The 27,569-nt window shown below is 43.1% G+C and overlaps 6 protein-coding genes across 8 annotated transcripts; 3 read left to right on the forward strand and 3 right to left on the reverse strand.

Moving 5' to 3' along the window:
- Positions 1-70: 70 nt before the first annotated feature.
- On the reverse strand, positions 71-8,426 carry gclc (glutamate-cysteine ligase, catalytic subunit). 2 transcript variants are annotated; one of them, XM_077729025.1, is made up of 16 exons: positions 7,778-8,426; positions 6,635-6,747; positions 4,950-5,132; positions 4,589-4,702; positions 4,089-4,147; positions 3,886-4,022; positions 3,675-3,749; positions 3,250-3,366; positions 2,877-2,949; positions 2,698-2,810; positions 2,530-2,622; positions 2,351-2,455; positions 2,197-2,278; positions 1,646-1,755; positions 818-938; positions 71-748 (listed from the first exon to the last, which is right to left on the reverse strand). In XM_077729025.1, exons 1-16 carry the CDS (start codon positions 7,925-7,927, stop codon positions 567-569), a joined length of 1,827 nt encoding a protein of 608 aa, XP_077585151.1. In that variant the 5' UTR covers positions 7,928-8,426; the 3' UTR covers positions 71-566. The 2 variants fall into 2 exon arrangements, with proteins under 2 accessions (XP_077585151.1, XP_077585150.1); XM_077729024.1 differs by having other exon boundaries at positions 2,698-2,949; positions 7,778-8,423.
- Positions 8,427-9,052: 626 nt separating this feature from the next.
- Positions 9,053-12,763, reverse strand: klhl31 (kelch-like family member 31). The gene is made up of 4 exons (XM_077729686.1): positions 12,563-12,763; positions 12,378-12,487; positions 10,547-11,749; positions 9,053-10,029 (listed from the first exon to the last, which is right to left on the reverse strand). The coding sequence occupies exons 3-4, from the start codon at positions 11,719-11,721 to the stop codon at positions 9,294-9,296; spliced, it is 1,911 nt and encodes a 636-aa protein (XP_077585812.1). The 5' UTR covers positions 11,722-11,749; positions 12,378-12,487; positions 12,563-12,763; the 3' UTR covers positions 9,053-9,293.
- Positions 12,764-13,326: 563 nt separating this feature from the next.
- eloal (elongin A, like) lies at positions 13,327-17,194 on the forward strand. Of its 2 annotated transcripts, none has more exons than XM_077730467.1 (11): positions 13,327-13,496; positions 13,905-13,961; positions 14,043-14,155; positions 14,238-15,012; positions 15,335-15,434; positions 15,502-15,672; positions 15,748-15,845; positions 16,015-16,195; positions 16,376-16,490; positions 16,720-16,814; positions 16,978-17,194. In XM_077730467.1, exons 1-11 carry the CDS (start codon positions 13,419-13,421, stop codon positions 17,037-17,039), a joined length of 1,845 nt encoding a protein of 614 aa, XP_077586593.1. In that variant the 5' UTR covers positions 13,327-13,418; the 3' UTR covers positions 17,040-17,194. The 2 variants fall into 2 exon arrangements, with proteins under 2 accessions (XP_077586593.1, XP_077586594.1); XM_077730468.1 differs by having other exon boundaries at positions 13,457-13,584.
- An 875-nt stretch (positions 17,195-18,069) lies between these two features.
- cdc5l (CDC5 cell division cycle 5-like (S. pombe)) lies at positions 18,070-23,241 on the forward strand. Its single transcript, XM_077730096.1, has 19 exons — positions 18,070-18,267; positions 18,565-18,668; positions 18,783-18,944; positions 19,023-19,150; positions 19,258-19,357; positions 19,441-19,567; positions 19,639-19,730; positions 19,795-19,939; positions 20,091-20,282; positions 20,354-20,502; positions 20,564-20,735; positions 21,429-21,593; positions 21,663-21,743; positions 21,914-22,159; positions 22,234-22,341; positions 22,416-22,505; positions 22,663-22,794; positions 22,868-22,948; positions 23,013-23,241. Exons 1-19 carry the CDS (start codon positions 18,223-18,225, stop codon positions 23,127-23,129), a joined length of 2,436 nt encoding a protein of 811 aa, XP_077586222.1. The 5' UTR covers positions 18,070-18,222; the 3' UTR covers positions 23,130-23,241.
- Positions 23,242-23,243: 2 nt separating this feature from the next.
- Positions 23,244-26,309, reverse strand: supt3h (SPT3 homolog, SAGA and STAGA complex component). The gene is made up of 12 exons (XM_077730098.1): positions 26,224-26,309; positions 25,692-25,787; positions 25,058-25,142; positions 24,910-24,996; positions 24,577-24,676; positions 24,305-24,447; positions 24,158-24,233; positions 23,961-24,073; positions 23,789-23,893; positions 23,588-23,716; positions 23,407-23,496; positions 23,244-23,343 (listed from the first exon to the last, which is right to left on the reverse strand). Exons 2-12 carry the CDS (start codon positions 25,772-25,774, stop codon positions 23,302-23,304), a joined length of 1,053 nt encoding a protein of 350 aa, XP_077586224.1. The 5' UTR covers positions 25,775-25,787; positions 26,224-26,309; the 3' UTR covers positions 23,244-23,301.
- Positions 25,360-27,102, forward strand: runx2a (RUNX family transcription factor 2a). The gene is made up of 5 exons (XM_077730097.1): positions 25,360-25,414; positions 25,586-25,644; positions 26,473-26,657; positions 26,748-26,907; positions 26,990-27,102. Exons 2-5 carry the CDS (start codon positions 25,590-25,592, stop codon positions 27,100-27,102), a joined length of 513 nt encoding a protein of 170 aa, XP_077586223.1. The 5' UTR covers positions 25,360-25,414; positions 25,586-25,589.
- The last annotated feature ends 467 nt before the right edge of the window (positions 27,103-27,569 follow it).

Genomic DNA, 27,569 nt, shown 5'->3' on the forward strand with positions numbered 1-27,569 from the left:
GTCATCTGGTGGATATAATGGCTTACCATTAAGGAATCCCACTTTCTCACATAATGACAACAAAATATACTAAAGGTGTTGTGTCATGAAGATTTATTTGAAACAGCATTACACTGTATAGCGTCTTTAATTGAATGCCTGTGATTTCAAGGATTCAAGAAGAAATTGTGTCCCTAAAAAGAAGAAAGTTCAGAGATTCAATGAGAAAATCAGGCAGCATGTCATGTTAACATTAAGCAGGAGTACAGTATTAAAAAGTAGAGATGAGGGAAAAACAACCTACTGTACAACTCTTTGCTACAGTTAAATTGTCACACAGATTTCCTGGGAAAAATAAATACACCGTTTCTATGACATAGCCGTTACCATTTGTTAAAACCCTATTAAAATAATCTCCAGTCATAAAAATCTGTTACAGTATATGTACAGTACATAGGATTTCTTTAGAAGTAGTTTTCTTTGCAAAACTTTTTTTTTTCATATTTTAAAAAAGCGTACCAATTTAACTTGTGCCTCATTTGGTCTTTGTACGCATACGCATGATACCGTCCCAAAAACGTTCTTTCTCACTTAACCTTGTTGACTGGATTTCCAATGAGCTCGGGGCATTGTTCCGCGCCCTTGGCAATCCCGTCGCACTTCACAAACAAGTCGTAATTAATTTTATCAGAGATGACGCTGTCTTGCTTGTACTCTGGGTGCTTGGCCACAAACTCCCTCATCCACTTGGCCATGGTCATCAGCTCACCTGGAAAGCAAAACAGAGAGGTTTGAAGTGGAAAACCTCCAACATCCAACATTTGTAGTTCAAATTTACCTGAGGCACGTTTCTTGATGAGTTTCAGGTAATTCAAAATGGTGCATCTGGTGTCCACGTCAACCTCCATGGTCTCTAGGTAGCAATTGAGGATGGGGATGAGGCCTTGAAAAACTCCCTCCTAGAATTAAAAAAAAATCATCAGAATTCATCTAATTCACCAAGCAGATTCAATAAAGATTAAGTCATGTAAATGATTAACTGAGACGTCACATGGTCCCACTTAATAGAATTGTCTGGAAATGAGTACATCTTTGTGCAGTAAGTCAACTACCAACGGATATTTAAATTTTCTGCACCTTCATCTGCGGGACTGTTGTCAAAAGTACATGCCATGTAATTGGAAAAAGGTCAGTAACAACACCTGATCACTGAAAAATTGTGCTCGCGAATGAACATAAATGTTTCATGTCACGTGGTCGCACAAAATGTCATCCAAAACCAGAAATTATGATAAATGACACTTCACACATTAAAATCTAGCTTCAAATGATACTATTTTGTGCAACCACCTGACATTAAAAAAAGTATTCCTTCAACAAATATTTCTCTTTATGAATAATTTATAGTGGTAGATGGCCTAACAAGGCCTATGCAGAATTTGCATGCTGACAAAATTAGGAAATAAATCGGCATTTGGCTCGGAAAGAGGTTGAAGGAGAAAATCTTAATTCCTTGAGTGCAACATGTCCATGACCAGGTTATTCATTTGTTATTATAGATTTCTTAGTCAAAAAGTTTTCATTAAACCCGCTTCTTGTAATGGACCATTGATGTCGTCTATTCCCCAAAAATGCAGCTTAGCTTTGCGTAGGAGACAACTCTTACTTTTCCGTTGATGATAGTGTCGATGCTCATTAGCGTGTATTCCTCGTTAGCTCCATCCGTCTCACAACCATTTTGGGCTGAGGAGGTGCCATCCAGGACCGGGTTGCATCCTGTTTGCGGGCAAACAAACAACTGCATGACTATGCCAACCATCTTTAAGCTTTTGCCTCAACAATCCTGGAAGGACTTAAGGTGTAATATATGACGCTTCGATTTCCTTCTTGTGAACACTGTGGCGACCATTTCCCATGGATATAAAACAATATTAACATTGTTGTTTTTCTTAAAAAATTATAACTTTTTGCAGTATCAAAAAAAAAGCCCAGTATGTAATGTTCATCCGCACTCGCCTTTTGTAGAGATTTGGACAGCTGTTTTGCAGACGGTATATATTTTTTCCAGCTAGTGAGAGATGGCAGCACCTCACGTTTTGTATTGCCTTCTGCTGCATTTTTGCTATTTAGGCCCGTCATGGGAGGGTTTTAATTTTTGCAAAAAGGTGTTTTAGGCAGTCAAAAAGGTTTATACATAACATTATGCACTTAAATTACCTTTGAAGATGTCTTTTCGAAAGTAAAACATTCCCTCCTGCACGGCATTCCTCCTCTGTCCCACTTTGAGGTTCTCATCCACCTGATGATATACGTATAAGAATATATCTAAAATTGTCAGCGTTAATTTAGCAACCAAAAGCAATGCTTTCACCTTGGATAGCGGGATGAGGAAATCCAGTTTGTAGGACAAGATGACTCTGGTAAGCAGGACGACAAAGACAACATAGGCAGCATTTTCAAAATCAGTGAGCTGAACCTGAGAGAGGAAAAAAAGTCTTGAGTTGGCGTTCCTCATTTCAAACGAAATAGATTTGAAGCGGGATGACTCACCTCCATTGGGCGGAACTCAACTCTCCAGCCAATGTCCGAATTGGGAGGTGGTGGCTTAAACCTCATTGTTTGCCAGTTGGTAGATTGGATGTTCTGTCAAACATGATGAGCAAGACTTTAAGACTCGAGTAGAAACCTCTTGATTAGGTGCGGACGCGAGACTCTCACCTCAAAGTGGTCCGACTCATTCTCGTCATCCTGGTGCAATTTCTCCTCGTAGGTGCACAGTGGATCTCTGATGAAGAGGTGAGCAATGTGCTGCGACAGCATTTTGTCAATTCCTGCACCGAGCAGCTTCTTGTAGATTTCCTCATCGATTGTCAAATCAATGTCGTTGTACTTCTCACCGCATATAGACAGGTAACTATCAATGGAGTCGTATCTTGACTTGAAGATTCTATATTTGTTGTTTTTTAAAGGCTGTATGGGATAAAAAAAAAAAAACATTACTGCAAATTCTACTCTACTTCTACTATGTATGATCATCCAAAAATTTTGCGACAACCACCCCCTTTCTTTCGGGATTGGCCTTTAAAAAGGCGTTATTTTACTTCAGTGTGCATTTATTATTGCAATTCTCCATTCATTTCAGTAATGATATTATATATCACCGCCCTCTGGTGGTCGAGTTATAGCAAGTGTGATGATCAACCCTGTCCTAAACACGCATTATAGAACAATTTCGATAGGAATTCAAATTGTATGGGTATATATGTGTACCTTGAGTCCACGTTCCTCCTGCGTCCTGTCATCCACTGAGGCAGAAATAACCCCCCAGCGACAATCAATGTCAGACACGTGGCCTCTGTAGAAGGGGGATGCTGCACTAAGTGCCATCTGGATGCACACAAACAAAATAGTACTTAGCGGTAGTAGTGTTTAAATCATTATATGCACAATACATTATTGATCTTTTGTGGGGACATCCCTAGCTAACAACATCACTCCCAATTGTTAAAAAATGTTCTCTTTAGAAACCTGAATTTACACCTATTGATCTCTATTCCTCAAGATAAGTTTGAGATCACATTTGTAAACTAATTCCTGCTTGATATAGTAAATTCCACACGCAGTCCTACAAAATAGAGGCAGAAAAAATGTGGATGGCAAAGGTAAATAAACACTGACACTCCTTATCTACTCACCACTATCGGACAAAACGTAGCCAGTTGGTCATAAAGGTATCTTGCCTCGTCAATGCTGCAAGCTTGGAATGTGACCTGTAAATAGTAATAAATCCTTTGAAAGACTATACAATTATGGCAAGATTAAAGCCCGTGTTGCCTCTGAAAGATACCTTATCTCTGATCAATTAGAAAAACAATAACTGTTTGATTCTCTGCGCCGGCTCACTACCTGCAGACAGCAGTTGCCCATCCCGAAACCCATGGCGTCCATGTAGATGTGGTCAGGCAGAGCCGCCATCGCTGACTCCTCGTCGTCCACAGGAAACTTCTCGACGAATGGAGATGGCGTGCACTTGTCTTTGAAGACTGAAACATCATTTGGTTTGCTTTAAATTGGAATCTCTTTTCAATTAGAGCATCGCCGAAACTTACTTGGCACATTAATTGCAACTTTTTCCCCTCGCCTGTGCCGTATGTTTCTGGTGAGGGTGCTGCAAAAAAAAAAAAAAAAAAAGAGTTAACAAGATGACTTACAACACAACATGTATAATTATAATAGGGGTGGGGTTTAAATAAAATTTAAAAAAAATACATCTTTGTGATGTATTAAATCTTGATTAATTACCTTACAGTTTGGGCCCAAAACTTTTTTTTTTATTCCAATAGAGCCACGTGCATGACAGAATCTGATACGTGCAAATATACTTAGACTTTCAAGCTTGTGGTGCAATTTAAGATACAATCAGGTAAAAAATGTATCTAGTGAATCTGTGAATGCGATATAATTCATACATTATTGGTGTGTGTGTGTGTGTGTGTGTGTGTGTGTGTGTGTGTGTGTACCGCGTTCAAGTCCCACCCTTAAATTATGACTTCAAAACGTATTTCATCATTATTAATTCAAGCGGTACCTTACTTTCTTGAGTGGGTACCTGAATCTTGGATGTCTGTTAATGGCTTCATCCGGGAAAAACAGCGACTTTGACACTCCGCTTTCAACAGGTGTTGGTGGGTATTCAGGTTGCGTAAAACCAGGGCAGCCCAGCCTAATTGACAATGACAGTACAATAAGTACAAATTTATGAGGAAAAACAGTACATCTAGAGCCCATGCCCTGGCCAGAAATGAACAGATGGCCTTCTATCGCCGTCAATAACTGCCATGAGCTAATAAATAAACTTTCACATAAGTCCAAAGAATGCATGATACAATTATGACTGGTCTTGGGGGAAAAAAAGTGGAATGTATAAGGGATTACTGTATTTTAAAATTCCCCAACTTCAATTTTTCTACCTTGGAAATGAGGTGATTGTGCATAAAATTTCATTTTGGTTCAGGATAGAAGAAGCCTCTCGTCGTCTCTTCCCCATGTTGCTCTCCACGGTGTTAAACTCTGACATGGTGCCACCATAGGGCTGCCCTGGAGTTCCCTCTATCATGTAGCTGCCATATTCTGGCCTCCAAAGCGTGGGGTGGCTGCACAAATAAATAAAATACACAAAATGTTTCACAGAACTAAAAAAAATGCAACCAATGGCCCCCACTTTCATCAGTGCCGGACTGTCTTTTTACAGGTCAAGAGTGTTCAATGGACTTATGTTTGCGAGACGGGCAGCAATGAGGAATGTCGACCATACTCAGTACCACCAGGATTTCCACTGGATGAAAAGTTGGTGGCACAAATTTGAAGCAATGTCACCAACGTGGCAAACATAACACGAGCAGGCTTGTAAAAACTCTTCTGCTTGATCTCTTCAGGTTGCCTTGTGTCTAAAACATTCCAAACTATGGATGGGGGCTGTCTACTATGCAGACGTATACCCAGGGTCAACACATTACTTCATTCATTGTATTTTTGAAGTATTTTTCTATCATACGCAGCAATTTTTATGAATAATTGTTTTCATAGCTTATGGACGAATGGATTTCATAATAATTAACTCATTGTCTGCCATTGGCAAGGACCGATGTTCAATTCATTTTAACTGGGAGGATTTGCCGTGAATGCATAACACCATAAATGACAGCCAACGAGTTGAATGAGTGTCCTATAAACTGTTTCATTAAATTCCAATTTTATTTCAATACCTTGCTGGGAGATTTCATGGAAATATTCTATTTCAATAGTTAAAATGACATCACTTCAAAAAAAAGTTTTTTTTTTTTTGGCCATTTTGGTGATTTTGACGCATCGAAATCCATGAGATATAAATGTATACTCTCATATGAAGCCTTTTGAGTTCAAGAAATTGGACAAGTACAGTCGCATTGGAATAGAGAATGGAAAATAGACTGGGTAATTATTTTTAGACTCTCTCACATTCTAAAGGTTCAAATTGCCAGCGGTTTACAGACTTTTGCAAATTTTTCACCTTCGACAAGACGGGATCCGTAAAGAATGAAGGTTGGTATTTGTAAAGATGCAATCAGGAGGACTGTCAGTACAGTATACTGGATTCTTACATCAGTATAAGAGTGTAATAAATTATAACTATCAATTTTATCGTCTTTCATAGTGGTGCCTTCAATTGCCAAGCTACAAATCATACAATTTAGAGCTCAACCATATTGCAAAAAGGGAGATTTACAGTTTTTTGTTTTGGAAAAGAATTTTCATTTTTGTGCATCTCTATGCAAATGTATAGTCTAAAGTTCACGTTTGCTTGCTCTACTGATTCCAAAACAAAAGTCGAAAGCACTACAGTGAGTGTGACCCGCCCCCTTTTATGTTTATTTACGTCATAATATTTGACATACATTTACTTATACAAATAAACCATAGTTCAAAATTACCATAGGCATATATATGAAGGATTATCTTATGTCAATAGTTGCAGGATAAGTCAATGTGACATGACAACACTTTTACAGGCTAACCTTTGGGTGCTAACACATGAAGTGAGAGGAAAAACACAGTTCTGGGATTTGCCAGAGTTCAAAGATCCTGAAAGATGTATCTGACCTGCTATAAAACTTACTTGGGATTTATCATTTCACCTTGGCTTTGAAGGGTATTCAAAACATCAGCACTATTCAGCACAAGCCGAACCTTTTCTTTCTTGTCATCCAGTTCCACTAACATATACTCAACCTAAAATACAGAAAACATTCCGATTCAAAAACACTGCCGCATGATAAGACATGATTCATATTTTCACTTGACACGTCACATGCTTCCAACTCATGAATACATTTCTCCTTGACTTTTGCCTCAGTTCTGCTTGTAATCCCCTGTCTACTAAGGGCTTCATCTATAACAACAGTGTTCCACATTGTTTGCAATCACATTCCACATGAGAGATCAAAGCTAGTCACGACATCTGTTAATCATACTTTTATTGATTTAAGTGCCCTCATTCCTTTTATTGCTGATATAAAATGAAATAATATTTAACCAGAGAAAGTGTGAGAATTTGGAGGTATAGTGATAAAAATAATCATTTAAAAGGGCACACATTTAATTCAGTGGTTGCCATTGACATCACTTGACATCCGACCCAATTTACTGGGAGGGCTAATCATTCGTTTTCAGTCTCTCCTAGTCAAAATCTATTGATTTTTTTTTGTCGCCACTAGCATGGAGTGTTAACACCAAGTCCTTCATGTTTAAAATAATTTTGGACGTCTCTCCTGGTCAATGGCAGACAATAAGTTAAATACATAACATTTTTAAAAAGAACGTTAGTCTTATTGGGGGCAGTTATAAAGGAGACGTGGCACCCACAATTGTAGGCGTAATAAATGAATTGGGGGAAAATGTGATAAGCACATTTGGACCGGAGGATTTTTTTTTAAAAACTACACTTTAAAATATTAACTTGCTCTTTAAAAAAAGAGTTACAACTTACTATGGGGGCTAAGAGAAGAATAATATTTTAGAAATTTTACAAGTAATTAATCCCTCAATATTCCATATTTTATAATGGAATATTACGTATTGTTATCCTTGAGCTTTACCCAATCACATGCTGAGACGTATACGTGCGCACTACTAACTCATTTACAGTACAGCAAATAGAATTGTCAGTGTAAAAAAATCAATAACATTCAATCTATTGAGGGTTATTACAATAGTATACGAGTTAAAACACTAAAATCAAAGCGACAAATGCACACTTTACCTCATCGCCCCATTTGAGAACATCCTTTTGCCGGTCCTTCAGATTGTTGTAAATGTTGACAAACTGAGTAATGCCGTGAGCTCTGATGTGATCCGCATATTTCTTGGTATTTTCCCAGTTCAGCGGATTGCCTTGACTCAGTAAGCCCATGTCACACGCTCGGTAAGGAAGGGGAAGCTTTCTTTCTTCGGCTAACTTCCACGCCGAGTGCTAACTAGCTACCAAATAGTTCCACACTGGAAACAATAAGCAATAAGATCCCTTTTTCAATCTACTTGAGTTCGTGGGTTTGTCAAGTTTTCTAAAAAAATATTCCTTGAAAGAATTTACCCTCTATTCAATTTGAAAGTTGGCACCCAGAGAAGGTGAAAGAAGGCTCCCTTGTCATCACTTGCTAATGTCTGCCTAGCTTGAAGACACGCTGCGGCTATGCAGTTGCTCGCCTAAAAGCGTATTTTTTTCCCCCTCACTTGCCCGCTTGACTGAATGCTTCTTAAATATCGGCTTCTGTTTGGTGGGTTGAGCCTGTTGTGTCGTTGCTGCTGAACCAATCCACTTTAAAGAATTGGACAGTCAGTCGTACATAATGGACACAACCCACTCCACCACTTGCTGATGAGACGTCACCATGACTCAGCTTTCTTCGTGAAGCCACCATGGCGTGCTGCACCTGTCATCCTGTCACTCATAGTAACGCTAATGGGTGGTTAAAAAGTTATTCGTTTTTAAATGGAATTATTCTCATCTCATTTTCTGAACCGTTTTATCCTCATTAGGGTCGCGGCGGGTGCTGGAGTCTATCCCAGCTGACTCCGGGCCAAAAAATCATGAACAACCAGGAAAATGCCCGGGCAGTTGTCCCTGGTTAGAAATTGGGGACAGCCTGAATTGGTGGCCAGCCAATCGCAGGGCACAAGGAGACGGGCAACCATTCATGCTCACACACAGACCTAAGGGAAATTTAGGAGTGTCCAAACAGCCTATCATGCATGTCTTTGAAATGTGGGAGGAAGTACTTGAGTACCTGGAGAAACCCACGCAGGCCCGGGGAGAACATGCAAATTCCACACAGGTGGACTGACCTGGAATTGAGCCTCGGACTCCCACTGTGAGGCCAAGGCGCTAACCACTCAGCCGCCAGGCCGCCCTATGCCTTATGTATTACATTCATATCCAAAATAGTTTTCCAAACACATGCATTCCTCATCCCTCGAAATGCACGTTGTACCTGTTCAGTGTGGTTGTCGTGAGATTGGGTAAATAAAGGCAAACAAATGTCTTTGGACAGTGACTTTAATTTAAAGACATTTTATACTGAATGAGGGCAAATTCAATGCTAAGATGTGAATTGGCCCCATAGAAAAATGCTTGTTACATAAGTGAATTGTTGTTTGTCTGTCTAATAAACCCTGAATGATGCAGAGTAGAACATCACCATATCACCGGCATTTTAACAGATACCAAATAGCAGAGGGCAGGCAGTACGAAAAATTCCTCATGGTTAGGATCTCACTGCTTATATACTGACTGGCGCCGATGAAACAGAGCTGGCTCTAGACTCTCGTGCTGTTTTTCGAGCGGGGATGGTGACGACGCAGCACGAAATGCCGACTGTTGCTTCCGGCAACTCGTCATCCTCCGTCCATTCGTTGAGGTCGGCGTTGTACGACTGAATGCATTTCTTGTATTTTTTCTCACCTTCATTCCAGCCGCCGAGGAGATACATCTTGCTGTTCAAAACGGCAACACCGGCCGTGCTCACGCCCGTGTGTAGGGGAGCACAGTAAGTCCACTGCCCAGTTTGAGGGATGTAAGACTCAACGACCAGGACGTCCACCCTCTCCCCACGACCTCCCAGCTGACTGCCACCGATAACATAGGCGCGATCGCCCACTGTGGCGGCGCAATGCCAACCACGGGGCGTGCTCAGGCTGCTCTTATCGTGCCAGGAATCGGTGGAGGGATCGTACGTGCAAACGGCCCTGGAGTAGGCGTTGTTAATATACCCTCCTGAGACGAGGATCTTTCCATCAATGACTGAGCTTGCGTGACAACAGCGCGGAACCTCCATGGATGCTTTCATCTGCCACTGGTTGGAAGATGGCACGTAGCACTCCATTGACGCCTGAACGCCGTCAGCATTACGCCCGCCGGCGGCGAACAAAAGGCCACTGTAAGTGCTGATGCTGAAGTGCGTGCGGCGTTGGATCATGTTGCTCAGGTGAATCCAGGTGTTGAACCGGGGGTCATACCTTAAGAAGGTCAAGGCGGTTAATACTTTCAAGGCCTATAGCATCATGACAAATACCATATTTTCTCCCATATAAGCTGTATTTGTAACAAAAAAAATGACAACCATTACTAGATGGATTAGTATAAAACTATTTTTTCTGTATGAATCCAGAGTATTTTTTGTGCTAGTATATTTTTTTTCAGAAAATCCAGTTGTGAATGAATACTTCCTCTCTAATAAAGACTTCCTTTTTAATTCGACCACGTGCAGGCAACACCAGATGATCCTTTCGATTCATGCATCATCTCAGAAATACCAGGTGTGATGATTATTCTTCTGATTTTTCCCGTCAAGGTAACACAATGGTACTCCCTATTAAACTATGAATATTGAAGAAAAATATGAACCGGGGGCAACTTATACGCAAGAAATTGTCAAATTCAACAATTTGAAGGGAATTTTAAGGGTGCGGCTTACACGCAGAGGCAGCTTATATGCAAGAAAATACAGTAGAAAGACAGAAGATCACTCGATACCTGCAAAAGTTGCTGACGGCATGCTTGGCCTGGTTCCTTGCATCGTTCTGATCCTCACCTCCCGCTACATACAGGAAGCCATCCATCACTGCCACACACTGATTGAAGCTCTTTGCAGGCATTTCTGTCAATCGATTCCAAACGTTGTCCATGTCCCTGTAGAGGACATCCTTGCTAAGAGATTTCTCCGTCAGGGCAGGACGTCCTCCAACGGTGAGTATCACCCTGAGGCCACCGCGAACCTTTGTTCTACGTGACTGGAGGATATTCTGTTGGTATGGCAGCAGATGGTAGTTCATGGCATCCACCAGTAGACGGTGGCACTCGTGGTCCTGCATCATTCTTGGCACACTCTGGATGTGATTAACCAAGTCTTGGGCAGAGATTGTGCCAAAGCGGATGTGATTTAAAAGATCTGAAGCGTACTTCAACCTCTTCTCGTCAAAGTCCAACCATTTAATGGCGATCTGGAAGGCCGTGACTTCGGTGGGAAGCTGTAGGGAATCATCCGAGAGGAAATCGCTGATCTGCTCGTAGGTGAGCTTCCGGAACTGCTCCATCTCGGAGAACTCAATAAAGTTTTCGCGCATGTACTTTTGGGCCGCTTCCTTGGTTTCTTTTAGATCGTAAGCATCTGCGATGTTGGTCACGTACATGCAGTTCTCGACACTGAGCTCCTGCACGAGGAATTCACTGCACATCTTCACCAGGGTGCCGATTTGTAGGAGCATAGCCGCGGCAATGGTGCTGCCGATGCTGTAGAGCGACAGGGTGAGTTTGCCAGAGTATGCGTATGTAATGCTTGTGGCAAGACCAACGGGCGAGAGCTCGTTCAAATCAATTTTTTTCAGTGTCGAATCCTTTTTAAGGATGTTGCGTATGTACTCGCTGCAGGAGGCCATGACGACTTTGTGGACGTCAAAGGACTTTGACTTGGTGGCCACTGTTAAATCACAGAGGAAACTATCATGCCTCATGGTGCTCAGACCCTCCAGCAGATTGGGGGCGTACGCAGAATCGTTAACCTCAGTCGAAATGCAGCTGAAGCCATTGGCACCCTCCAAAAGGGTGTTCAGCCCATTGATTTTGTTGACAGGACTGTCCTCCACCATTATTGTCATCTCATTGATGTCTCCTTTATTCTTCTTGGCTGTCTTGTTCTTTTTGGGGGCCATGGCTGAGGCAGGAGAGCACAACCCAGACCTTTTAAAAATACAAAACCAACCTTTCACATTTTGAGAAACAAATAATGTTATACAATGTTACAATCACCCAAAATGTATTCTGACCCATTATTAACCCTGAACATGTAGAAATTGCATTTTTTCCCCTTGAAAAAGTATCTTTCCTCAAGACCACAATACACCTTAAAAGCATGTGTTGTGGCAAGCAATGTGGGAGCCAGTGAGGACGCCAACACAGCACTCGTTGCATCTGTCACATTTTATCAGCAGTTTGTCCAAGAATAGCACACACTGGAACGGTTCACCCCTGATGTTCCTTTTATAGACTTTAGGGCACCAGAAGGCCTCGTTTGCAATCACACTATTTAGTTTGAATTTAAGATGAAAGGTTTATACTATCACTAATAGTTTAACTTGCTGACTCGAAAGTCAGCAAAATTTTAAAATTGGTTATAAAATACATGCCTACCAACATGATTCATGCTTTCAATGTATATCTGTATATCTACGGTATGTGTGAGACACGTTTCAATGGTTGACGTCAAGTATGTCCCCCGATCACCCAAACAAAAGTAAGAGGGAAAAATACATCATTGAAGTTATACTGTTTCAAACATTGAGGTACTCTGTAAATAAATCCCAAATACCTGAAGAATGGAGTTGAGGCCGGGGGGAAAGAACTTGTACCTCCACTTACTGGAGCAGGAGAGAGAGACCAGCAGCCAGTCACACTGAAAAAGAAATTCTAACTCCTCCTCTTGGGGAGTGGGTGCCAATCATATATTGTGAAATGCAAATGGAAGGGGGATACACAGTGACACCAAGCACCCACCTCCAATTCTGGACTTAGGCTTGGGCTTTACTCACAAATAACAGCTTCCAATAGTTGACGTCAACATTCCAACTCTGGATCGCGGGGGTGTTGGAGCCTATCCCAGCTGAATCCGGGCCAGACGGGAATGGGTGGCCACCCAATCGCAGGGCACAAGTATAGATGGAGAACCATTCATGCTCACACTCAAACCTAGTGGCAATTTAGTGTCCAATCAGTCTACCATGCATGTTTTTGGAATGTGGGAGAAAATACGAGTACCCAGAGGAAACCCACGCAGGTCTGGAGAGAACATGCAAACTCCACACAGATGGACAGGATCTAGATTTGAACCCAGGACCCCAAAGCTGGGAGGCCGATTCATTAACCACTCACGCCAGTGTGCCACCCAGCAGTTATCATTTAGAAATAAATATTGAAGTTGCTAAATATTGTTGTAAATGTAAAAAAAGCGGACTTTTAAATGTTCACGCTACATTTGAAACACAAACGGCGCCCCATAATTGCCTGCCATTGACAACAAAAATAATAAATTAACTTAAACTGTCTGTTGGTGCTCATCTTGCAATGCCATTGACGGCAATGGACGTCCAATCCATTTTAATTGGTAAATGAACGTTTTGTTCCATGCATCTTTTTGAGTCATGCATATACTGTGTTTTATTAACATTGACGACATTCTTCCATAACTAACTCTCCAAATGCAACATTGACTTCAACGGCGATAATGACATCAACGTGTGTGACGTCACACACACTTTACGACAGGGCCTTGAGTGACCGTCACCACTTCCGTGGCTCGTAATTAGTGCGAGCGGTCCGCCGGGTGTAGACGTTTGGCACATGCCGCTCAGGGATGGCTGGGAACTCCGAATTGGTGAAGAGAGTCTTGCGCTGCAAACTACAACTAGCAGACACGGCAAAGTCTTCCACGGTAGCTTGCGGTGCTTTTTGTCCTAACTTCTACTGCACTCATGCCTCGAACTCACCATGCATTTAATCACAGCCATTCTTTAGTTGTGGTGCGTTCAAAGACTTGCTTTCTCCATTCATTTAATCAGCGCTGTTGTTTGGTCGTGGTGCGTTCACTGACTTGCTTTCATCGAATTCACCATTGTCTTAATTTACGTTGAGGGAACGCCCACAGTCATTTTAGTGGCTAATGTAATATGCACCTGAACAACCAGTCTGATAATTACCTTAAATCTAGCTGCCATTGACGGCGATAGACAATCCAAACAGAGAACTTCTATATTTTGTTCCATTTTGTGTCAGAATTTTTCACATGCACTTTTAAGACTACTGAATATTTTCATCATTGTGTTGTGATTTTTCATTTCAGGTTGTCAAAATCTTGCAGAAGCTCAACAAGCTAGACATCACAGTAGATGTTCTTGCTGTAAGTGAACAAATGGGACCATATTTGTGTGTAGAATTTGTTTTATTGTTCCCTGAAATGTGAGCGCTCTTTCTAAAACAGGAAACGGGAATTGGCAAAACTGTGAATTCCTTTCGCAAGCACGAAGATGCAGGAGAATTGGCCAAGTCACTGGTCAAAGGTTGGAAGAAACTAATCCCCAAAAAGTCAACAAGGTGTGTATCTTCTGTTTTTGATTGACCTGACTTAAATCATCTAAGATGTTTTATATTTCACATATTCATCTCGTAAATGCAGTGATAGAGAAGATGGCAATACATCGGAAAGTTTGTTTATCAAAAAACAAACTGCCGTTGACCAATACTCAAGCCGAGGAGGCAAGAAGGTGCAGGATTTAAACAACAATTTCATCGCATCAAATAGCAAGTGTGAGATACAAGTGACTGAAAAATGTCATATTGGGGAAATCCATGAAAATAACAAAATAAGAAAATTCAACCATGAAACAAGTGCGGAAGATGACCCAAAAAATTTGGTGGATGGAATTCAGAGCTTAAAAAAAGCTCTTTTTGAGGGTGAATGTGATCCGTTTGTTTCCGTGCACAAGAAAAACGGCAAAGGCAGTCTAGACACTAAAGGCTCTTATTTAAAAATAAAGAAAAAGTCAAAAAAGAAGTTGAAGCCAACAAAGGAAATCCTGCACGACTGTAATGAAAGCTCTTCACACTTAAAAAGGTCCTCAGAATCGAGTGACTCTCGACACGAGATGCCAAACAGCCCGGATGACCGAAGTCGGAAACAGAAAAAAATGAAGAATCTAAAGTCGGAATCTGAGCAGGATGAGCCTCCAAAACCCTCTGACAAAAATACCAATACTCCACAAGAACTCAGTGAGATTGAAACGGACGAACCGTCCATGTCCTTTGAATCTTACTTAAACTACGATGAAAAGGCCTCGAAGAACGATCGATCTGGAGGAAAGAAAGTATTCAAACGGATCAAGACTATTCCGAAGGACCAACCTCCTGTAAAACCTTCAGAGTCCCAGAGGATGCCTATTTCTCCAAAAAAGGTATTTTGAGTGGAAATAGAGGACACGTAAAAGTCTTAAAATTTTCTCCAAAGTGGACAGCTGTCTGACGCGCTATATTTACATCATAAAAAGGGGTATACGGGTGTGGATATTGGAAGCTAAAAAAAAAAAAAAACATTCTGGTTGTGATGTTACAACCAGATATGTTGAAAAAAGGGTGTTCCCTGATGCAGTGTTGGGTGGAATAATTGAAATGGTTAAAATAAAAACGCCAAATCTAAGTGCGATATTTGTTTTCAACTGGTCAAACATGCTCACCATTTCATAGCACCTTTTTAACTTTGATTAACTTGGATTTTAGATGCTTAGAGATTCTACAAAGGACCTACTTACCGTTCCATTGCCAGCCCTTCTACCTGAATGTGACAATACATTCAGTTTTGAATACCTTGAGAAAAAAGGTACAGTACGCTCCATAAACATGTGTTTACACTTATACAAGCCTTAAAATGACTATTTTTCTTTAAGTTGAGAAAGAGCCGGATTTCGGCGACCTATCCGAGGACTCTGCAGTCTTTACAGGCCAGCGACTAAACAAGAAAATGCAGGTCTACTCTGGAGCCTCCAAGATGGTTTTCCTCCCTGCCATGATGAGCTTGTACCAGCAGTGTATTCGCACACTGCAGAACAATATCAATTGTAAAAGAAAAAGGCTCCCGAAAGCTTTTTATTTTTTATTTTTACTACATTTTAAGGATTTATGATCTCTTTCAGTGCTTTATGAGACTGGTGGAGTTCCATTTGAAATCCTAGAGCCAGTGTTGGAGAGGTGCACGTCAGAACAGTTGCTGCGTATCGAGGAATTCAATCCGGTAGGCATAAGACAATCACGATTCTATCACTGAACCCAGTAAGTTGTCCACAAGCAAAGTCAAAATGTACTGCATATTGCCATCTGTCTGCCTCGGAATTTATTTTTTTATATGACTAGCTTGCTTTTATCGGTGAATTTTAAAAGCGAAAAGGTCTGTTTGTCGACAGTTGTATGTTGGAGTGACGGACCACCTGTGGGGCAAACACTGCAAGAGGGATTTCAAAGATGCCAAATTACAACAGTATGAATCCTGGAAGGAAATGTACATCAGAGTATCGGAGGAAAGGGAAAGAAAATTCCAGACACTGGCCAAAAAAATTGTTTCGGATCATTCCAAGAAACCCAAAGGTGAGCCCAAGATCTCTAAAAAACAAAAAAAAAACTATAAATAGACTGTTGAAAAATTTCTTAAATCTGCAATAATGTGCAGCTCATGAGTCTACTTAACAGAAACATTTATCGAGTTCAACTGTGAGGATACAATTGTTTGTTTTCCGGACTTATTAACCTTCAACTGTCTATGTTAAGGCCGGCAAGTGAAGATGGCATTTATTCACACGGTTGCCAAGCCACCAAGGGACGTGCGTATCCAACAAGAAATCCATGGCACAGCGGCTCAGCAGCCACAGCAACCCAAGACCAGGTATGTATTGACTTAGCAAATACATTTGTAGTGACACTAACAACAAGGCTAACTTTTAAGATGCCTAACAAACTAAAAGCTGGCCTAATACTGTAGTATTCATCTCTCAATACATCGCAAAGTGCATTGTAAGCAGATAAGATTATGTTGTAGGACACCTGATGTCTTGGTGAAATGTTTCATGAATACAAAGCAGTTTGTTTGCAAAGTGTACTTTTTCTATATTCAGCATCAAGTCACAAGAGAGCAGACCAAAGCCAAGTAATGAGCCCGTGAAGACTAGCGCGAATACAATCAACACACAAGACACCCGCAAAAAAACAAGTGAGCTCACATGCATATATTTTGATGCAGCCTCTCAAAAGGAGACTTTTACGTTATCCTTTTTTTTCTTTAAACTTATTTTTATTTTTAAATTAGGTATTTTATTCTGTCTATCATTTGCTGCTTCTCTTGCATAACCTTTTGATCATGTTTTTCAATACAGGGGTGGCACCAATGATGGCAAAGTCCTTAAAGGCGTTCAAAAAGCAGCTGGGTCGGCGATGAAAGAAGGCATTGGAATAATTTGGTTCTTAGTTGAGCCTGGGTCATTGAAACATTTCATCTTGGATAACTGATAAAGAATCTAATTGATTACAATGTTTCTTGGGAAATTGATTTTTTTCTCCACGACTGAATAATAAACAGTCATAAACTGCAAATGGCCCATTACTGTATTTTGGTCGTTTATTTTCTACTGTCCAAACGGAGTCTAGTTCCCTCTTGCGGACTTGTTTGAGTATTGTTTCTCATAAAGATTAAGGCACAGCATATTACATTATAACATGCACTTAAAATGGCCAAAAGCTGAACTTGTACATATCAGTCTGCATGTGATTTCCCCTACGTTCTAAGCATCACCTGTAGACCACTTCAAGTGTGCCCCCACGACCCCTCCACCCACCCACACACACAGCATTAAAACACAGTGTGAATGAGTTGTGTGAAAGTGTGTGTTGCCTATGTGATGGGGGAAGCGAGCCGATGATAAGGAAGATACATGTTGATATTTATTGTCCATATGGAGAGTATTTGTTGTTTATTGTGGTGCTCAGTGTTATCATTTGAGCAATTAGACCCCTTTACGTCCCCCATTTTGGGTAGCGTCTACATTGCGACGTCAAGGCTCATTACCATTCCAGGCCTCGTTTGTGCATGTCCGTCGTGCTCATGTGGATGTTGCTGTTATTCGCCGTTTTGTGCTGATGTGTGGCGAAAAGCACACAAGCCTGTAACTGCTTTGTTTCATTTCTGTGCAGTGGGTTCAAATGTATATTCAAATAAATACATGATCACTGATTGTGTGATTGTGTTTTATTGTGACTTTTTGGGCTCTAGTTTCATTCTCTTGGTGCCATTGACGGTGATAGACGTCCAATTAATTTTTAATGGTTGATGCTAGCAGTGAATGATTTTCAAACAAAAAATAAGTACTTTTATTAAAACAAACAAAACAAAAAGAATTCACTCTAATGTCTCGTTTTATCCATTTCACGTTGATTCCACTGGGAGGCAGTATTACACATACAGGTGCATGATTTTCATTTCGAAGAAAAGGCGTCGCACGTTTCCTGTTGTCCTTCGTTTTCCAGCTCAGCACTGCGTCTCGTGTGCTTACATTTCTTGGTATTTTCTTTTTACTACTTGTTTTTATTTTGTGCAAGAAGGAAAACACCCAAAAGCCGCCAAGATGCCGCGCATCATGATAAAAGGAGGCGTTTGGCGCAATACGGAGGTACGTCTGACACTGCTAGTGGAGTTAGCATCATGCTAATCCCGCTTGTTGTAAATACACAAAATCACTTCACTTAACAAGAAGATCGCTTCAAAATGAAAAAGACTAAACCCCTAGAATCCATTATATTCTTAAGTCCCTGCCGTAAAATTTCAAACTCGCCTGTATAAGTTGTTGGATCTGTTCCAAATAAGCTTAGTGCTATTAACTCATCGGGCTATAAACTCATTGACTACCATTGATGAAGATAGTCATCGATATCATTTTAATGCAAATGTTTATAACTGCGTATTTCAGGATGAAATTCTCAAAGCAGCGGTGATGAAATATGGGAAAAATCAATGGTCTCGTATTGCCTCTTTGCTCCACCGCAAGTCTGCTAAGCAATGCAAAGCAAGATGGTGAGTTCGTCAATCATATAATAAATATGATGCATTCCTTTTTTCCTGCAGCAAAAAAAAAAATGCAAATGAAAGGGTCACGTGATAAACTATTCATCTTGCTTTTGTTATCAGGTATGAGTGGTTGGATCCCAGCATCAAAAAAACAGAATGGTCCCGTGAGGAGGAGGAAAAGCTTCTTCACCTGGCTAAACTGATGCCCACCCAGTGGAGAACCATCGCACCCATTATTGGGCGCACAGCCGCCCAGTGCTTGGAGCACTATGAATACCTTTTGTATGTTCCTGCATTTTTGTTAATGGCATCAGCTCACACTTTTTCCTCACACATCTAATGTTATTATTATTTTTTTAGGGATAAAGCAGCACAGCGAGATAATGAGGAAGAAGTGGGAGAGGACCCTAGAAAGTTGAAGCCAGGGGAGATAGATCCCAACCCTGAGACTAAACCGGCCAGGCCGGACCCTGTGGATATGGATGAAGGTACAAAAGGGCTAATTGTGGTTTAGTGGTTTTGAGTAGAGCGATGATGATGACAAATGATATCTGATTTGTTTACAAAATTCTCAATGTGTTATTAATGTCTATAGATGAGCTGGAGATGCTTTCTGAGGCCCGAGCGCGTCTGGCCAACACACAGGGCAAGAAAGCCAAGAGGAAGGCCAGAGAGAAGCAACTGGAGGAAGCCAGGTCATGCTCGCATCTTATTCCCTAATTTGCTAATTTGCCTTTTTGAAATTCACCGGCTAGGTTTTGTTGATCTTTTTTGCCAGGCGTTTGGCAGCGTTGCAGAAGCGCAGAGAACTGAGAGCGGCCGGCATCCATATCGGGAAGAAGAGGAAGAAGAAGCGAGGAGTTGACTACAATGCGGAAATCCCCTTTGAGAAGAAACCTGCCGCGGTAACTGACTCGGCGGCGCCCCTTCTTATCATAGAAGAGCTTCGCTGAGTGGCAATTTTGTCTGTTTTCAGGGCTTCTACGACACCAGCATGGAGATTTATGACCCCCTGGCACCCAATTTCAAGCGTCTGCGGCAGCAGCACTTGGACGGCGAGCTGCGCAAGTAAGTTATTGTGTGGAGGCGAGGCCACGACCATGCAAGTCTTACGATTGTCGTCTGCCGGCAGTGAGCGCGAGGACCGCGACCGTAGGAAAGATAAGCAGAAGATCAAAAGGAAGAAGGAGAGCGATCTCCCATCTGCCATCTTGCAGACCAGCGGCGTGGCCGAGTTCACTAAGAAACGATCCAAACTGGTTCTGCCCGCACCACAGGTAATGTTGTGGATCTCTATCTTTACAAACTGAGAACTGTAGTGGACCTGAAAGTGATCCCTGTGGAATCTGAGTTGTTGAGACAAGGACAAAAATGTGGCCAAAAAAAGCACTCCTGGCTAAATTTCAAAAAAAAAATTTTTTTTGGCAGATCAGCGACGTGGAACTGGAAGAAGTGGTGAAAATGGGCGTGGCCAGCGAGGTGGCCCGCCAAACCGCCGAGGAGAGCGAAAGCGCCAACAGCGCCTCGTCGGCACTCCTGTCCGAGTACAGCATCACCAACAACATGAACACCGGACTGCGGACGCCACGCACGCCCGCCGTCCAGGACAGAATTATGCAGGTGAGGAACGTGACTCCTGGGTTTGAAAGTGGTGATGTGGTAGGCTGAAATGGCTGACTTTTGTTTTCCAGGAAGCTCAGAATCTGATGGCACTGACCAACATCGACACGCCGCTAAAAGGCGGCCTCAACACGCCGCTGCATGAAAGCGACTTCCGTGGAGTCACTCCTCAGCAGCAGCAAGTGCAGACCCCCAATACGGTGCTCAGCACCCCATTCAGGTGAGTGCCGACATCCACCGCACTGCAAACGGCGGCTACTGAGAAACGTGTTGGTCCACAGAACACCCGGACACGGTCAGGGGTCGGAGGCTATGACCCCACAGGGGGCTGGAGGGTTGACCCCACGCGGGGTGGTCACTCCCGGTCTGACTCCCGGGCGCACCCCGCAGAGGGACAATCTAAACATCAACACCGAGGAGCAGATGGCCGACCCATCGTACGCCAAACATCTGGTAAGCAAGGCTTTCAGACTAGGATTTGGGTTTGAAACCCACTTTGGTCTTGCAGACTAGGATTTGGGCTTGAAACCTACTTTGGGTTTGCAGACTAGGATTTGGGTTTGAAATCCACTTTGGGCTTGCAGACTAGGATTTGGGTTTGAAACCCACTTTGGGCTTGCAGACTAGGATTTGGGTTTGAAACTCACTTTGGACTTGCAGACTAGGATTTGGGTTTGAAACCCACTTTGGGCTTGCAGACTAGGATTTGGGTTTGAAACCCACTTTGGGCTTGCAGACTAGGATTTGGGTTTGAAACCCACTTTGGTCTTGCAGACTAGGATTTGGGCTTGAAACCTACTTTGGGTTTGCAGACTAGGATTTGGGTTTGAAATCCACTTTGGGCTTGCAGACTAGGATTTGGGTTTGAAACCCACTTTGGGCTTGCAGACTAGGATTTGGGTTTGAAACCCACTTTGGGCTTGCAGACTAGGATTTGGGTTTGAAACTCACTTTGGACTTGCAGACTAGGATTTGGGTTTGAAACCCACTTTGGGCTTGCAGACTAGGATTTGGGTTTGAAACCCACTTTGGGCTTGCAGACTAGGATTTGGGTTTGAAACCCACTTTGGGCTTTCAGACTCGGGTTAGGCTTTTATTTTTCCTATTTTTAGGCATAACACCTTGCTCTTTTCCCTCTCTGGACAGCAACGAGAGCGAGCACAGCAGCTGAAGGAGAACCTGATGTTGCTTCCTGCAGCCAAAAACGACTTTGAGATCGTCCTGCCAGAAAATGCAGAGAAAGAACTGGAGGAGACGGAGACGGACGTGGGCTACGTGGAGGACGCCTCCGACGTGGAGCTGCGCAAGCAGGTGCGTTGGGTGCTGGCAGGCCCCTCCGAGTCAATTGGACGGCTTTTAAAGTTGATGGCTTTTTTATAGGCCATACGCGATGCGGAGAAGGAGAAAGAGTTGAAGCTGCGACACACGGCAGTGCAGAGGGATTTGCCCAGACCCACTGATGTAAGTCAAATCAATTCAGAATTGGAACCATTTCTGATACTTTTTTTTATTGGTAATTTTTACTACTCAAATTATCTTTTGAAAAGTTACAAACATTTTACATTTAGTATGGTGAAATTTGAATAGGACAAAATCTTGCCACAATAAATGTTTTGCGTGCCCGCCCACAGGTGAACGAGTCTGTCCTGCGGCCATCGTCCATGGAGCCCCTGTCAGACCTGCAGGTGGCCGAGGAGCTGATCAAGCAGGAGATGATCACCATGATGCACCACGACTGCCTTCACCACCCGACGGCCGGCGGCCAGCTGCAGCGCGCCAAAGCACGGGGCCCGGCGTCCGCCTCTAACAATGTCCTCCACGTGGGCTACCTGGAGGCGCATCCTTACAACACAGTCAGCACAGAGGACATGGAAAAGGTAGACCGCACCCCCCCCAAAAAAGGCCCATTGGGGGAGCAATATGAATCGCGGTACCCATTTTGTTCCACCAGGCCAAAGGCATCTTGGCGGCTGAAATGGAGGTAGTGAAAGTAGGCATGGGTCACGGCGATCTCAGCATGGAGGCCTACTGCCAAGTGTGGGAGGAGTGTTATGGACAGGTCAGGTCGGATTTGCGACGGCTTGGTTTTTCCTTCAAGATTATGTTGAGCGTTTTCGTGTTCCGCCCTCGCAGGTGCTCTACCTTCCCGGACAGAACCGGTACACCCGAGCCAATCTGGCGTCCAAGAAAGATCGAATCGAGAGCGTCGAGAAGAAACTTGATGTAAGGTCATGTGCACTTTAGGATGGTTTGTTTTGTCATTTTTCAGAGAAGATGGGTTTCTAAGAAGTACAATTTCCTTTTAAGATGCTTAATATTACATATTTTCTAGACTTTTACAAAGTTCTGTGCTCATGGTGGGCTTTTTTCTTTTTGGTAGGTTAACCGCAGTCACATGACAGCAGAAGCACGCAAGGCGGCCAAAATGGAGAAAAAGCTCAAAATCCTTCTGGGCGGCTTCCAGTCCAGGGCGCTTGGTCTCCTCAAACAGCACAATGAACTATGGGAGCAGGTGGGAAGGAGTGCCAGAAATTCAATTACGATGATTGCTAACTTTGGCGAGAACGTTCCGCTTTGCCCGCCAGGTGGAGCAAGCAGCCACAGAGTTGGAGACTTTCTCTCAGCTGAAGAAACATGAAGATCTGGCCATTCCGAGAAGACTTGAGGTCATTCACTCGCAAAGCACTTTGAAAAAAGTACTTGTTTTTCAACCTACTTTTGTGTTTTCAGGCATTGCGTGAAGATGTGGAACGTCAGATGGATCGAGAGCGGGAACTACAGCAACGATACGGAGAACTGGTAACCGAGAAAGACACCCTGGCGGGTAACAACGCTCAGAAATGCTGAGCGACAGTAAACTCATCCTTTTGCAATGTATCACAAAGATTGTCTGCAATGCGCTGGCCCATGTTCATTGTTACCCCGTTAGTGACCAATAAAGTTTATTTCGGCGACATCAGCTTTCTTGGATGAGTGATGTTTATTAAGCAAAGAGAAAGTAAAAAACATAATTAAGTGATCAGCAGGCCAGGTAAGACATCCCGCTTCTTCTGTAGGTGTTCTGAAGGGGGAAAAAAATAATGTTAGAATTAGGAAAGATGCTGAAATGTGTGGGTACACTTACGGGTTGTCTGTAGTTGAATCTTCTGATGGCCTCTCGGATGTGACATGGCTGAATGGCTCCGCTCGGAGGTTCTGGCGTCGCGGGACAGCTCTATGGTGAGCAGAAATGAGCACATTCTCTTTTGATAATTACTGGGACTGAGATTAAAAAGTCAATTTAGTTGCTAAATTTCTTTCTTGACCTTTTTCCGTTTCCTCTGCCGCGCTCGTCCATCCAGACTTCCATTGCCTTGGAGGAAGGGCTTGGATGAATGGGAAGAGCCAGGTGTGGAGGGAGGTGTAGCCTCAGGGGAATCCGATTCCTTCTTAACCTGCTGAATTACATGGAGAACAGACTCGGTGAGAAGGTGACCAAGACTCATGAATTTGAAGGTGCGCACAACCTCAATGTGAGTGGTGTATTGAATGTGGCTGGCCGAGATGACGTGAGCCACTGTGTTGGTTTTGGCTACCATCTCCTGCTTGACTAGCAGAGACAAGTCTACAATCTGCATGAGAAAAAAAACAAGCGTAAAAAGCACGGTTTGGCGATGGGGTGGGCTAAGAAGCCCTTACCTGGGCGATGGTCTCATAGGCCAGATAGGACAGGACTTCCATAGCCACGCTGTTGGGTTTGAGTTCCAGATTACTGCAGTCCAGCCAGTCGCGGAACTTTGACGCTTTCTTGACTGAGCACATAACAAAAGGGAAATCAAATGAATTTATGCAGAAGAAAAATATTCTTTATTCGATATGAAGAAAGTCTTCTTTACCAAAGCTGAGCTGTCGACTCTCGCAGAATTCAGTGTACTGGCTGGGGTCCATGGTTCTGCTGTGGCGTTCCATTCGCTACAAAATTTGCAGATCGACGACAATTTCACTTTTAGGTCAGCCAACGTGCTGCCACGATGACCGCCTACCTCCAGCCTCTCCTGTTTGACGGGGTCCATCTCCCTCCGCTCCACCAGTGACAGTAGCTCGCCAGTGTGGTCCAGCAACAGAAGGTGATCCTGAGCCAGACGTTGGCGGCGCTGGATGCCACCGCCGGCCACACCCGACGACCCTGGGGTGACCAACATCCTTAGGGTTAGTCACTCCAAAATGAGGTGAATTGAAAACTATGTTGTCACTCATTCACAGAGGAATTAATGGGACATGTATTTTTATTTTAGTAATTTTAAGGTTAGCCCACCTTGCTCCTGCCCTACGTCGTCTTCATCTTCAATGTTCTTTAGAAGCTTGGACTTGTAATCTCGGAACTGAAGATACTTCAATAGGCGGGATAGCTTCCTCTATACATAGTCACAAACAATAAAAAAGCTATTTGGGTCTAAAAATGTAGGTCTTTCTAGTGCAACAAAGATTGTAGTGAACAACTACATTGACACTTAATTGACTTAAAGCCCTATATTTAACAATGTATTTTGTTACATGTCTTAGTAGTTGGGAAGTGTGGCATTTTTCCTCATAACTTCAATCTGTAAGCATTTCAATGGATTTTTGTGTGTGCATTTGTGGCCCTCACCTTGTCTCTGCGCATGAGGAAGAGGATGTCCTCCACGGCAATGACCCTTGACCCCCGAAGTGTGGCGCCCTCACTGGCCTGATGGAGCTGATCACAACCTCACACTGATGTCTTGTGTCGCCATTGACGGTGAATTAGTTCATCTTACCATGGTGATGAGCTGCGTGTGCACAATGTCCTCCACTAAGGCTGCCGTCTCTTGCAGCGGCCTGCGGGCGTCTCCCAGGGAAAACCTATCACACATGCACCCCCCACACACAGGTGAGCCGCAAACATTTGTGCAAACCTCCACATTTGCATTTAGAAAAAGCATTAGGAGGACAATGCACAAAATTGGCTTGCATATTTTTCTCATGTTTTTCCTTCAGGGCCGCCCCCATCCGAGCAGTGATTTGCGGACATCCGCTGTCAATCACGCCGCTGCCAGGACTTCGGGTTTGAGGTCGGGAGCTTCACGCCCAGGCGTAGAGTTCGGTTTTGGGGTTTTCACACTTCAGACCACCAGGTGAGCCACGCACGCAACGATATATGCACACACGCTCACTTGGGTGCTCATAGATAGAAGATATGCAATTCCTTAATGAAGACCATTTGCATTGGACTTTGCTTATTGGTGTATATTGTGCGAATTATGGTTTGTGATTATGTGCTGTGTGTCATGTCCCATTCAATATAGGTAGATGGACATGGCTTCCAACAGTCTCTTTGGTGGCACCGGCAATACACTTTATACAGGTGAGTCCATGGTGGTGTGTGTGTGTGTGCGAGTGTGTCAGTCTTACATCATGCCCTGTATTTCGGGGATGAAGCTGGTCCGAGAAGCTGCAGGGCGTTCTCGAGACCCGGTGATGACTGATCCGGCCATATAGCAGCTTCTCCTATGCCAAACCCAAATGAACACAGACATTTGATCCTTTTTACATTTATAACAGGAAACATGTAGAATATAGTGGAATTGACAGTACTATTTGGACATGTTGTAGTGTGAGGAACTTTTGCCGATTGTTATATTTTTCTATTTTATTTTTGTGGGTTGCTAAATCAATACATTAGAATCGAAACGGAGCCCAATTCTTAAAACAACTTAACAGGTCTCTATCGATGCAACACGAGCGCACACACGCAGGTGTTTAAACCGCACGGCTTCCTCTCCGGTAGTAAAATCTGAATATTGAAACGATGACTTTCCTCTCTATTCAAAGGTTGTGGTTAAAGAGCCAACAATGCTCCACACAATCAAAGTAAACACAGACAACGACACGTCGACCAGGCAGGAACGTTGATCGTGCAGGGGAAGACATCAGTTAAACTCACCAAAAGTTGTCAAGTAATACGTCGATCGTAGTGGTGTTGTCTATTATTTACATTTGTGTGAAATAGCGGCGCGCGTTGATGACGTCAAAGGTCAGGGAGAAGGGATGCTGGAACATGCAGTTTTTATTTTATTTTAAGGTTAGATCGTTCTAAAGATGAAGTGACATAATATAATGTTTTGAGAATATGTTTTGGACATCTGATTCTTACAAGATGTATACATATATATGTTATGTTGCTTTTAATCAGATGCTGTGACAAAGAGTCAAACTGCTTCATCGTCTTCCCACCTCCACCTGGATGTAGCCAAAACGTACCACTTGCATGACACGACGCCCCCTCGGGGACTGGTAACCACCGAGAGTCCCAACTTTCTGTGTAGCGGCCTTCCTCATCACTGGAGGTGCAACAAGACCTTACCTCGACCTTTTACGGTGAGCCGACAAACTGACCGGAAGGCCTGATTGTGAATGATCAAGTTTCAGTACCAGAGAGAGTCAAGGGCATGATACACTTTTCTTCAGGTGGTTTCCTTGAGCAACGACGTCCCGGACGGCGCACTGGTCATCCTGATGGCGGGAAATGAGGAAAATGCTAGTGCCGAGCTACGCAACAACACGGCCACCATGAGGCAGGGACACGCCCACTTCAACGATCTTCGCTTTATAGGTCGCAGTGGCAGAGGTAGAAAGAATATAAAAATATTTGAGTCCAGTGACTGACTCTAGATAGTTATTGACTTCTTGTAATGTTATTTTCTCTCCAGGTAAGAGTTTCACACTGTCCATCAATGTGATGACCACACCCCCTCAGGTGGCCATGCTGCACAGAGCCATCAAAGTGACTGTGGATGGTCCGCGCGTGCCCAGACGTCAGTAGAAAGAAAAAAAAATAAATACATGTAAATAAATGTAATACTTTTATAGGACATTTACACAATTTTAATTATGTTTTTCCAGGACAGCGTCCAAAAGAAGTGTCTGCACGTCATGGGCCTTCCAGCTGTGCTTTTCCTACCTCAGGTAAAACAAAATTAAAATGTAATTGCAGCAGACTAATTTTGCTAAGTTACATACTATCTACTAAGCACAAATTATGTATATGGAAATTGATGTCATGCTCTTCAGACTGCAGAATCCCATCGTCATCGTTGTGGTCACGCGAAACATCCCTGTTCGGTCAGATGGCCACCCTAACATCCACCTTCCCACCACCTCCCAGAATGCACCACCACCAGCAACGCCATCACGCCCTGTCCTTCCCCAGCCAACCTCCCTCTTACTCTTCCTACTTTAACTCACCAGCCCCCCCTCCCCTCACCCACGGTGGTCCTTTCTACTATGGGC

This window comes from Stigmatopora nigra, chromosome 12 (genome assembly GCF_051989575.1).
Source record: "Stigmatopora nigra isolate UIUO_SnigA chromosome 12, RoL_Snig_1.1, whole genome shotgun sequence".
Taxonomy (NCBI): domain Eukaryota; kingdom Metazoa; phylum Chordata; class Actinopteri; order Syngnathiformes; family Syngnathidae; genus Stigmatopora; species Stigmatopora nigra.